We start from the raw sequence: 12,171 nt of genomic DNA on the forward strand, positions 1-12,171 counted from the left end.
GGTGTGCACCCTCCCTGCCCAGGATGGCATTGGTTCTTTATTTTGTAGTCTGGGTTTGAAAACCAAACTGTAAACATATATAACTTTAAAATTACATGTGAGACCAGAAAAGGCTTGGTTCCTGGTGACACTTGTCAAATGTGGGAAACCTTCTAAACAGGTTGTTTGCTATCTTGGACTTGAACTTGCCCATGGTCTCCCTCAAGTTTTCCCACAGGGTATGGGTATTGGTGAGCTTTTAGGAAGAGCTCAATGGGCAGAGCCTTGACTCTCAAGGGTGGCCTCCAAGAGCAGAGTATAAACTCCGCACCCCTCAGCAGTGACAGTGAACTGCTTTCAAGCTACTGTTGCCAATGCCTAGGACACCTTCCTGATGTTGAATCCAAGAGCTAGCCCCACTTCTCAAGCACCAAGCGACCATCTGTGTGTGCCCGCTGGCTGCTGGGCTGAGCAGGTGGTTATACATCCTTCCCAGCAGAGAGATCAGAGAAAGGGGAAGGACTCTGCAAAGTTCTTTGGCTTCCTTCTCCTGATCTTTAGATGCTTTCCTGACCTGCCCAGCAGTTCTGTATAGTATGGTGAGGATGCAGCTTGAGAAATTAAAAACTGTTCCAAAAATTAAAAAAAAAAAAAAAAAGAAAGAAAGAAAAAGAAAAAGAAAAAAGAAAATGGTGCCCATAAGATGGCTCAGTGAGAAAAGGCATTTGCTGCCCATATGGAAGTTTGATGGCCAGTTCTTAGGAGAAAATCGACTCACTGTCTTCTGCGTTTCAAACACATGCTAGGGCATGCACTCATGTACATATGGGTACACTCACACACACACCATATACATAAATAAATAGGTGTAAAAATAGTTTTAATTATAAAAAGATTTATTTCTCAGTTTTGAGGGCATGAAGTCCAAGTTGAGCTCTGGCTGACTTGGAAGCTGATGAAGGCTGTCTTCTTGTTCTCACGGCAGTGTCTGATTAATGTCACTCAGATGGACAGGAGTATGGGGCCATCCGTGGGTGTATGGTGAACCTACCTGGTACAGTAACATCCTTAGCGAAAGCTGGCAATCCTCCCCTAGCAGCCACAGCTGTGAGTAGCTGCTGAGCTAGTAGTGGAGGCCTGTGGGTCCCTCCAAATGTTGGTATGTTGTGTGGCTTGTCATCATGCATGTTTCCTGGAGGTGACCACAGCCTCTGTGCATTTGTGAGTGCAGTGGTCATGTCCAGAAGACAGTCTCACCCCGTCCTCTCCAAGCTCTGACTCTTACAAGCGTTCTGCCCCCTCTTGTGTGATGCTCTGGGCCTTGGGGAGGTGTGACACTAATGTTCCACTGATGGGTGAGTAAAGAGACACTTGTGCTCCTCCCTTAGCTGTCAAGACAACAATGCTCAAGGAACTGGCATCTCCTGCTGGTAAAGGGAAAAGAGGGAAGCCTGATGCCAGCCGGAGGACCTGGCCTCCCAAAAAGACCTTTCACAAAGTTCTGACAACTTACACTGCCACTTGCAGGAGACACGGGGGCCGAAACAATGGTTGGTTAGTGATGGGTGAAACCACACCATAACCAGGACTCCTTAGTGTGTGTGCTCACTGTGACTTGGTGAGTCTAAGCTGCCTTCAGATACCAGCACAATCTCCCTGGAGAAAAAAAAAGTTGTGCTAAAAGGCAGGCAGGCATTTCTTTTAATTTTGATGTATATAGAAAGAAATTATTTAAAAAAATAAAAATGTTCCCCCTGTTTGATCAATGTGGAGAATCCTCTCCTTGGATATAAATAGAATTGTATTTAAGTTTTTAAGCCTACTGCTTCTTGTGTTTGGAATCAAGCATTCAGGCCATAAAGTGTGGAGAAGTAGGCGAGCAGAGCTCAGGCTGCTGCTGCTGCCCCCTAGTGTCTGACATGCCGGACTGCATGATGCTTTTACAAACACACCCTTGTCTTCTGTTCAATAGCTTCTTGGTTGTGAATGTACAAGGAACTACTTGATGTGGAGCTCAGTAAGTTTCCCTCAGGATAAGCTCACTGAGAACCAGGACATGTGCCTTCAGTCATCAGTATGCCAAAACCACCCAGACCAAAGCCTTTAGAGACAGCATCTGTAGACCTGATGCCATGCTGGATGCCCTGGGGTCTTACCCTCTGATGAACACTCCTTTAGATCCAAGGTGCCCACAGAAGCTGATGACGACAGGCGCTGCTGGGACAGGAAGAACACTACCAGGACCTTCACTCCGTCTCCTCAGGACACTATGCAGCTGGTGGAGTGGGAGGAATAGATTGTGGAAAGGGCAGGGGCCTAGAAACTGCATATCTCAGACACCCCCAGCCTCACCAAACGGGCCTGTGCTTCACACAAATCCTGTTCTGTGAGAAATGAGCATCTTAGAACATCACCAAGATGCTAAGCAAAATGTTAAAAGGCAAAGATCTCACAAACCAACACCCTGAGCCCTAGATGTTATAGGAAGACTCTGAGGCAAATCCCAGACCTGAAAAGACCCCTTCAATAGCCCTCTCTCTCTCCCTCCCCCTCCCTAACCCTAAGCTCAGCATGGGGAAAGGCTTGACTGCTGGGATGAGGAGTAATGACTTAAGCAAGAGAAAAGCCACACTGTAAACCCCGTGGAGGGGGGGGGGGGACCACTAAGAACATTTAAGAGCCTTAAGTGAAACATCACCATAAACACTCAACTTACTCAAGGCAAAAATAAAATAATTCTGAAAAGCCCTGTTTGCCTTTTCTCTCCCCACCCCCACCCCAGCATTTAGTGTTCTAATGCTTCTCAGGGACCCCAGCCTTTCTTACAACACCTCAGCTCTCTCCTCACATGGCCCCATGGAGTGTTCTCTCCCTAACCAAGCTACTCCAGCATCCTCAGAGGATATTTGTGGTAATTTGTTTCATCAGCACAGTGAGTAATACTATACAGAAACCGGGGGAGGAAACAGCTTAAGGAGAGCTTTATTTTGTCATCTCTTGAGAGGGCTCAATCCATGGTAGTGTGTGTGGGTGTGGGGGGGGTGTTACACAGCATTTCTGTGTAACTCGAAGGACACTCAGCTATGGAGCCTGAAAAGGAAACATCCGGATACTGTGGGACTGGAGGCTGCAAACACTGAGAGAAGAATAGTCTCTTTACCCTGTGCACACTCAGCACGTGGCTCTGGGTCACAGGTATGTGTCACCTCAAAGGCAGTGCCTCAGATATACACAGACTTCCAGAGGGCCACAGAGCCACTAAGTGCTGGCTCTCCTTCCTGTAATGTCTTTTCTGTCCATCAGTCCTCCTGTGATTCCAGTCAGCCTACACAGCTCGCAGGACAAGCGGACAAACCAACAAAGAAACCAATGAGAGGTTTCTGATCTTCACCTATTGGAAATAATTCTCACACAGTGCAACACTTGGGTCAAATGACTCAAAAGCGCCACATAACTAGGAAGCAATTTGGAGCCAGCAAAGAGTCAGATGAGGGTGATTGTCTAAGACTCAAAGACACGGAGACACAGAGGAAACCCGAAGACAAGAACATTGATTCCAGCTTGATGAGGAAACCTACAAACAGCATCCATCTTCAGCACTGAGCAGTCACTGAACCTACGGCCTCACCTCACTCCCACGGCCGTCACTGACTCCTGAGTTTTATGAAGCTGCAGAGGAGATTCCAGGCCTTTGTTTAACAAGGGTTGGCTAAACAGCCACTTACTCAGTGGCACTGTGCCAATCACATAAACATGCCCTCTGTCGACATTCTTGCAGCCCTCCCTTTCTGCCCAGCAGTGCTGTTGCCTACTGTTCCTTGTGATTCAGTGACCAGTATGACAGGGGACAGAGACAGTGCCACCTTGTGGAGAGAAATCAGACGACAGCCGTACCTGACTGGGTCTGCATGTGCATGTGGTGTGTATCTGTGCATGCCTTCATGTCCTGTGTATGTGCTTGTGTGTCATGTGCATATGCACATACTGAGACGGGCCTCTCTGATCTACTCTGTCATTTTCATGATAAATAAATGAGCTCCAAGTCAACACAAAGACATTGCTGGGGGTAGTTACACAAGGATGGGATGCTGGGGGTGGTTACACAAGGATGGGATGCTGGGGGTTGTTACACAAGGATGGGATGCTGGGGGTTGTTACACAAGGATGGGATGCTGGGGGTTGTTACACAAGGATGGGATGCTGGGGGTGGTTACACAAGGATGGGATGCTGGGGGTTGTTACACAAGGATGGGATGCTGGGGGTTGTTACACAGGATGGGATGCTGGGGGTTGTTACACAGGATGAGATGCTGGGGGTGGTTACACAAGGATGGGATGCTGGGGGTTGTTACACAAGGATAGGATGCTGGGGGTGGTTACACAAGGATGGGATGCTGGGGGTTGTTACACAAGGATGGGATGCTGGGGGTTGTTACACAAGGATGGGATGCTGGGGGTGGTTACACAAGGATGGGATGCTGGGGGTTGTTACACAAGGATGGAATGCTGGGGGTTGTTACACAAGGATGGGATGCTGGGGGTTGTTACACAGGATGAGATGCTGGGGGTGGTTACACAGGAATTGAAAGAGAATGTCAGAGTTTACAGTCTCTGGGAAATAAGGACATATCCACATGGGATTAGATGCAGGCTGCAGAGTTTTCCAGCCACCAGCCAGCCCCAAGAAATTGCAGCCCTGGCCAGAGAAGTGCATAAAGAGCTTTAAATATGCTGCTGTATTCCCTACAGGTCTACTGGCAAGGTGTAGGGAGTTTTCCCACTGGCTCACCCTCACTCTCCGTGTGGCTTGACCTGTGTGGCCTTCCAATCCACGAACTGGCACTTGAGCCACAATGCAATGGTATTAGGAGATAACAGCCTAAGCAGAACCCTGAACTCCCGACCCTGAATGCCTAGCCTTGGACTCCAAGCCTTGGACTCCTAGCCTTGGACTCCTAGCCTTGGACTCCTAGCCTTGGACTCCTAGCCTTGGACTGCTAGCCTTGGACTCCTAGCCTTGGACTCCTAGCCTTGGACTCCTAGCCTTGGACTGCTAGCCTTGGATTCCTAGCCTTGGACTCCTAGCCTTGGATTCCTAGCCTTGGATTCCTAGCCTTGGACTGCTAGCCTTGGACTCCTAGCCTTGGACTCCTAGCCTTGGACTCCTAGCCTTGGACTCCTAGCCTTGGACTCCTAGCCTTGGACTCCTAGCCTTGGATTCCTAGCCTTGGACTCCTAGCCTTGGACTCCTAGCCTTGGACTGCTAGCCTTGGATTCCTAGCCTTGGACTCCTAGCCTTGGATTCCTAGCCTTGGATTCCTAGCCTTGGACTGCTAGCCTTGGACTCCTAGCCTTGGACTCCTAGCCTTGGACTCCTAGCCTTGGACTCCTAGCCTTGGATTCCTAGCCTTGGACTCCTAGCCTTGGACTCCTAGCCTTGGACTCCTAGCCTTGGACTGCTAGCCTTGGACTGCTAGCCTTGGACTGCTAGCCTTGGACTGCTAGCCTTGGACTCCTAGCCTTGGACTCCTAGCCTTGGACTCCTAGCCTTGGACTCCTAGCCTTGGACTGCTAGCCTTGGATTCCTAGCCTTGGACTCCTAGCCTTGGACTCCTAGCCTTGGATTCCTAGCCTTGGACTGCTAGCCTTGGACTCCTAGCCTTGGACTCCTAGCCTTGGACTCCTAGCCTTGGACTCCTAGCCTTGGACTGCTAGCCTTGGATTCCTAGCCTTGGACTCCTAGCCTTGGACTCCTAGCCTTGGACTGCTAGCCTTGGATTCCTAGCCTTGGACTCCTAGCCTTGGATTCCTAGCCTTGGATTCCTAGCCTTGGACTGCTAGCCTTGGACTCCTAGCCTTGGACTCCTAGCCTTGGACTCCTAGCCTTGGACTCCTAGCCTTGGACTCCTAGCCTTGGACTCCTAGCCTTGGACTCCTAGCCTTGGATTCCTAGCCTTGGACTCCTAGCCTTGGACTCCTAGCCTTGGACTGCTAGCCTTGGATTCCTAGCCTTGGACTCCTAGCCTTGGATTCCTAGCCTTGGACTGCTAGCCTTGGACTCCTAGCCTTGGACTCCTAGCCTTGGACTCCTAGCCTTGGACTCCTAGCCTTGGATTCCTAGCCTTGGATTCCTAGCCTTGGACTGCTAGCCTTGGACTCCTAGCCTTGGACTCCTAGCCTTGGACTCCTAGCCTTGGACTCCTAGCCTTGGATTCCTAGCCTTGGATTCCTAGCCTTGGACTCCTAGCCTTGGACTCCTAGCCTTGGACTCCTAGCCTTGGACTGCTAGCCTTGGACTGCTAGCCTTGGACTGCTAGCCTTGGACTGCTAGCCTTGGACTCCTAGCCTTGGACTCCTAGCCTTGGACTCCTAGCCTTGGACTCCTAGCCTTGGACTGCTAGCCTTGGATTCCTAGCCTTGGACTCCTAGCCTTGGACTCCTAGCCTTGGATTCCTAGCCTTGGACTGCTAGCCTTGGACTCCTAGCCTTGGACTCCTAGCCTTGGACTCCTAGCCTTGGACTCCTAGCCTTGGACTCCTAGCCTTGGACTGCTAGCCTTGGATTCCTAGCCTTGGACTCCTAGCCTTGGACTCCTAGCCTTGGACTGCTAGCCTTGGATTCCTAGCCTTGGACTCCTAGCCTTGGATTCCTAGCCTTGGATTCCTAGCCTTGGACTGCTAGCCTTGGACTCCTAGCCTTGGACTCCTAGCCTTGGACTCCTAGCCTTGGACTCCTAGCCTTGGACTCCTAGCCTTGGACTCCTAGCCTTGGATTCCTAGCCTTGGACTCCTAGCCTTGGACTCCTAGCCTTGGACTGCTAGCCTTGGATTCCTAGCCTTGGACTCCTAGCCTTGGATTCCTAGCCTTGGATTCCTAGCCTTGGACTGCTAGCCTTGGACTCCTAGCCTTGGACTCCTAGCCTTGGACTCCTAGCCTTGGACTCCTAGCCTTGGATTCCTAGCCTTGGATTCCTAGCCTTGGACTCCTAGCCTTGGACTCCTAGCCTTGGACTCCTAGCCTTGGACTGCTAGCCTTGGACTGCTAGCCTTGGACTGCTAGCCTTGGACTGCTAGCCTTGGACTCCTAGCCTTGGACTCCTAGCCTTGGACTCCTAGCCTTGGACTCCTAGCCTTGGACTGCTAGCCTTGGATTCCTAGCCTTGGACTCCTAGCCTTGGATTCCTAGCCTTGGATTCCTAGCCTTGGACTGCTAGCCTTGGACTCCTAGCCTTGGACTCCTAGCCTTGGATTCCTAGCCTTGGACTCCTAGCCTTGGACTCCTAGCCTTGGACTCCTAGCCTTGGACTCCTAGCCTTGGACTCCTAGCCTTGGACTCCTAGCCTTGGATTCCTAGCCTTGGACTCCTAGCCTTGGATTCCTAGCCTTGGATTCCTAGCCTTGGACTGCTAGCCTTGGACTGCTAGCCTTGAATTCCTAGCCTTGAATTCCTAGCCTTGGATTCCTAGCCTTGGATTCCTAGCCTTGAATTCCTAGCCTTGAATTCCTAGCCTTGGATTCCTAGCCTTGGACTCCTAGCCTTGGACTGCTAGACTTGGATTCCTAGTGTCTCCAGCTGTGAGAAACAAAACTGTGCAAACAAAATAAAAACTGTGAACCAGTGCTTACAAACTGATACCACGGCACAAATGAATTAGTAAGTCCCTATTACCCCATGCTCAGGAAAATGTATTCACTTTATTGTTTCTGTACGAGGATGGTTTTTACACTAAATCACACAGTAAAAAGTGTCTGGCTCAGTTCTATGAGTGCCATTCAAAGCACACCAAAAGCTGGTGTTCGAGAAATCCTTAAAAACAGAAGGCTGGTGGAGGTCACCTCCAAAGTGGGCATTTTTTTCTTACTTCAAATAATATGTACATCATTTTATGCATGGCTAAGAAAATGGTCCACTAAAGTACTTTTTCATGGTGAACTGTTTAAAATCCGGTAATAAATGTGACAGTATTTTTAAATTGTTCCAAAAATAACTGGAAACACACGTGGAAGAACTTTCTGGATATCATTCGATATTCCCTTTGAAGTTTAGTATATACTAAAATGTTCAATGTTTCCATTAAAAATAGTGTTTTATTTCTTGGGAATACCAAAGTACTGATCTTGTAAAATAAATTATGTACAGAATATACATATTCTATGTGCACAAAATCACATCAACACGGAGCTAAGGGATCCATCTGTAATCAGGTCGCGTGTACCCAGCATTCTCCTGACCTAAGTCTTCATTTCTGAAGCAGCAGACGCAGCCGGCTGTGCTCCTCTGCCGTGGGGGTGGTCCACCGCCTCTTCAGGTTCTGGATGTCAACTGTACCAGAGGCCCTGGCCAACACCAGGGCCACAAAGCTGCCACTGGTCTTCTCAGGTTCCCCCACAATTGTCATGGCCACAAGCCTGTAGGCAAGAGAGAGTGTGAACCGGGAAGTCACATACAAGTGTATGACTTTCTGCTGACAGGGTAAATATCTACAGTCTAGGGACATATGAAAAAGAAGAGGAACTAGAAAACATTAAAACAAAATACTACAACAAAAATAAGTATTTGGAACGTCTGTCGAACACAATTCAGGCCACCATCTCAAACACAGATGAATAAATGCCAAAGCCCACAAGTCAATTCTCCAGCTGAGGCCTGCCCAGAGCCCGAGGACCTCCACAGTCGTACCCTCCTGTGAGCAGCCCATCCCACCATCTGTTGCCTGTGTGCCCTCTGCAGGCCATTGCCCTTCCATGCTGAGCAGTGCCGCCAGCTCCACCCCTCAGGAGTACATCTGAAGGGAAGCTGTCCCCACTCAGATCCTTCCTGGACCAGCAGAAAGTGTCTGATCCTTCTGCCACGGCTTCCCCAGGACCCTGGACAGACTTTCTAGATGTAAAATGTGTTCATATGTGTGATCCTCGGGCTGGAGTGATTGACTGATGTATTGATTGGCTCTTTAAGTTTCTTTTCAGAGTTCCTATGCTGCACAGACTGCTCTCTAATCCCTGACTGACTGGCCCTCCTTCCACTTCAGTCTCACACCTACGGAGGTAAAGGGCATCAGCCACCAGCTGGGATGTTGAGAGAGTTTTTGTTTCCTTTTCTTTTATGATGAGGGCTGGTTATGTAGACCAAGTTAGTCAGGAAATCCCTATAAACCCAAGCTGGCCTCACACTGTAATCCCCCGCCTCATATTCTCAAGTGCTAGGAGTACATACATGCTACCACAGACAGTTTTTTGATGGATATTTAGTTAGAATAGTACCAATTTACCCACCACTAGAACTAATTAAATGTGATTCTTATTTATTTCAGATCTTAATATATCCTTTATATTTTATTAAACATTTAATGTGCTTTTGGTCACTCTTTTCTTTTTAAAAAGCAATGTAATCTCTTCCTGAACTTCAGTTGAGCTGATCAACCAAGGAGGGAAAAAGAGATAAGGGAGGGGATATGGGACATAGAGATAGAGATAGAGATAGAGATAGAGATAGAGATAGAGATAGAGATAGAGATAGAGAGAGAGAGAGAGAGAGAGAGAGAGAGAGAGAGAGAGAGAGAGAGAGAGAGAGAGAGAGAGAGAGAGAGAGAGAGAGAGAGAGAGAGAGAGAGAGAGAGAGAAACTGCAGTCACCAAATAAAGGGAGACAAATGGACAATTAGACATGTCTTGACACTGAATAAAACCCCCAGTACTAGTAATGGGTTACAACTAATCAGGTTGTTGGCTGAAGGGGCTCCATAGAAACCCCCAAACAATCCCGGCTTTTACCAAGGCTAGTTGCTCTCCACAAGAGCCGATGGCAAGGCCCTCTTGCTGACGACAACACCTACATGACTTACTGAATATGTAGACGGAAAACTGGTGCCTATAGAGTTCACCCCTACTGACTTAGTGCTTAGTGTTCACAGTCTGGAAGGTGCTGGAAGGTGCTCTGAACCTGACCAGAGGAGAAACATAAACACTAGCCCAGCTAAAACTCTTGCCATCCATAACGGAGTCCAGCCTGCAAGATATATAGGTGTAATAGTGGCACAAACCAAACGTGGGAGTCACCACCATTGTGACTGGAATTAAGACTCACTCCATGACTGAAGCCTGTCCCTGACACTGCCTAGAACTTGAAACTAGATAAGCTCCAATCCAAGGAAAACCCAAATACTACTATTCTTCCAAAGGAACATAGCAAAACAACAAAAAACAAAACAAAAACCCAACTGCTAATCACACTGTGCTGTGCTCATAGATCAGGGTCTTGCTCAGCCCCATCAGAGAAGCTCCCTCGGGCAGCAGATGGAATAAGCTCAGAGCCACAGTTGAACACGTGCAGAGACTTAGACACGAACACTCAGTCCTAACAGGGATGCCGCTATCAAATGCCTCCCCTCAGGGTTCAGGGAAGCCTGTGGAAGAGGAGGCAGAAAAAAATCTAAGAGCCAGAGGGACACCAAAGAAACAGAGCCTTTCAGGCACAATAGGCCTGAAGCACACGTGGACTGAGAGACTGTGGTAGTACACACAGGACCGCATCGTCTAAGAGAGGAAGTAGACACAGAAACCACACCACCAGATGCTCTCTCCAGCTCATGTCCACTCACAGGAGGGATTCATTTTATCCAGCAGTGTCCTACTCGGGACATAAACCACACTTCCAGCCAGGCCCATGCCCGGCAGCAAACAGAAAACACAACAAACCCAATGGTCTTCTTTGTCCACACATTTATGTCTTACGGGTTTTCTGTGTCTGAGAATATGTCTCAGCATCTGTATGTTTCTTGTGTTCTTTCTTTGACTCTTTCCATTTTGTTTGTTTTTGTCTTATTTTTATCGTTATTATTATCTGTTTCTATTCTAATGAGAGAAATAAAGGGTGTGGATCAGGAGGTGGATCAAGTCAGGAAGAAGTTGGGGGAGGTAAAACTCTAATCAGAACAGATTGTATTTTTACATATCCACCTAATATGGTTATAAAATGCCGAGAATAAACTATAGGTGAATATATGTGGCTCCCTCTTGAGAACCCTTCCAAATCTTTTATAAATAAAAGAACAAAGGCAAATAATTATTTCAAAGTATTAGCAACAGGCCAGCAAGATGACTCAGCCAGTAAGGACACTTGCTTCAAGGTTGATGACCAAGATCTACTCCTGGCTCCTACTTGGTAGAAGCAGAGAACTGAACCCCACAGGTTGTCACCTCACCTGCACATGAGCACCACAGCACACACAAGTGTGGACACACATGAATAAATAAATGTTAAAACGTTTTTAAACAAGTATCAAGTGACAAATTACATGTTTTGAAATTCACATCAGCAGGTTTCACTCATATGCAGGTGGGAAAATGCTTGGGGACTGGTGACATCATCAGTTATGCCTCATACATCCTGTCATCTTTGAGGAACCCCAAAGGAATACGCTGTAGATCACTCATGCTGAATCTATAGGACACAGAAACTGTAATGGTGAGGACTATGGTGCTGCTCTCCTATCCACTGTGTTATCTGATGCTAGATATGAGATCTCACAGTGATTTTCACAGCACTGCTTAATGACCAGCAAGAACGAAGCCAATGTAAAATGCAGCAGGACGCCGCGCCATGGCATATGGGCAGACTGCAGCAGAGCACACTCAGACGGTGGTATTAAATGTAAACTTAAGCCTGTGATCTAAGAAGAACAAAGATGAGGGTGACTAGCATATACTCACTTATCTGGAGAGATGGGCTGCAGGGCCACAGGACCCAGGTCACTCTCAAGAAGATCCCAGACATAGATCCTCGATGCATCATCCTGGACCAGGAACACAGCAGGCCGTGTCGGGGACCACTGCAGACTGGTAACAGAGTGGCCACTGGTGCTGTTGTCCCACTGCATGATGGGCCTCTCAGATGTCAGCTGGTGCAGCCTGATGCTTCCATCTGAACAGCCAGCCTGCAATTGGGATGTGGAAACCCTATTTTTCTTTCTTTTAAATTAGATCTTATTATTCAGGAAAAGTTTTCGGAGCGTTAGCTTTCTGTTTGTTCAATAAAATTTTCACTTGCTTTTGTTTTCTGAACATAAAGACATATCATTAAACCTATCCTCACACTTGAAATGCCAGGGTAGGGGATACCTAGGGGGCCCCCACCAGCTCAGAGGAGAAAAGGAAAGGGGAGGGGGAAGGATTATGGAAGGGAGTGAATGGGAGGG

The 12,171-nt window shown here is 48.1% G+C and overlaps 1 protein-coding gene across 4 annotated transcripts in view; it reads right to left on the reverse strand.

Moving 5' to 3' along the window:
• Positions 1 to 2,228: 2,228 nt before the first annotated feature.
• The window catches only part of DYNC2I1 (dynein 2 intermediate chain 1), a 61,697-nt gene continuing 51,754 nt past the window's right edge, over positions 2,229 to 12,171 (reverse strand). For 3 of the 4 annotated variants that reach the window (XM_080938742.1, XM_080938739.1, XM_080938741.1), the window contains 2 exons: positions 11,687 to 11,910; positions 7,801 to 8,387 (listed from right to left, as the gene is read on the reverse strand). In XM_080938742.1, coding sequence (XP_080794868.1) covers positions 8,219 to 8,387; positions 11,687 to 11,910 — 393 coding nt within the window. In that variant the 3' untranslated portion in view covers positions 7,801 to 8,218. Of the gene's footprint in view, positions 2,255 to 7,800; positions 8,388 to 11,686; positions 11,911 to 12,171 lie in introns of those variants that run through there. The other variant, XM_080938740.1, reaches the window with a different exon arrangement.

Source organism: Micromys minutus, assembly GCF_963924665.1.
Source record: "Micromys minutus genome assembly, chromosome: 1".
NCBI classification, from domain to species: Eukaryota; Metazoa; Chordata; class Mammalia; order Rodentia; family Muridae; genus Micromys; species Micromys minutus.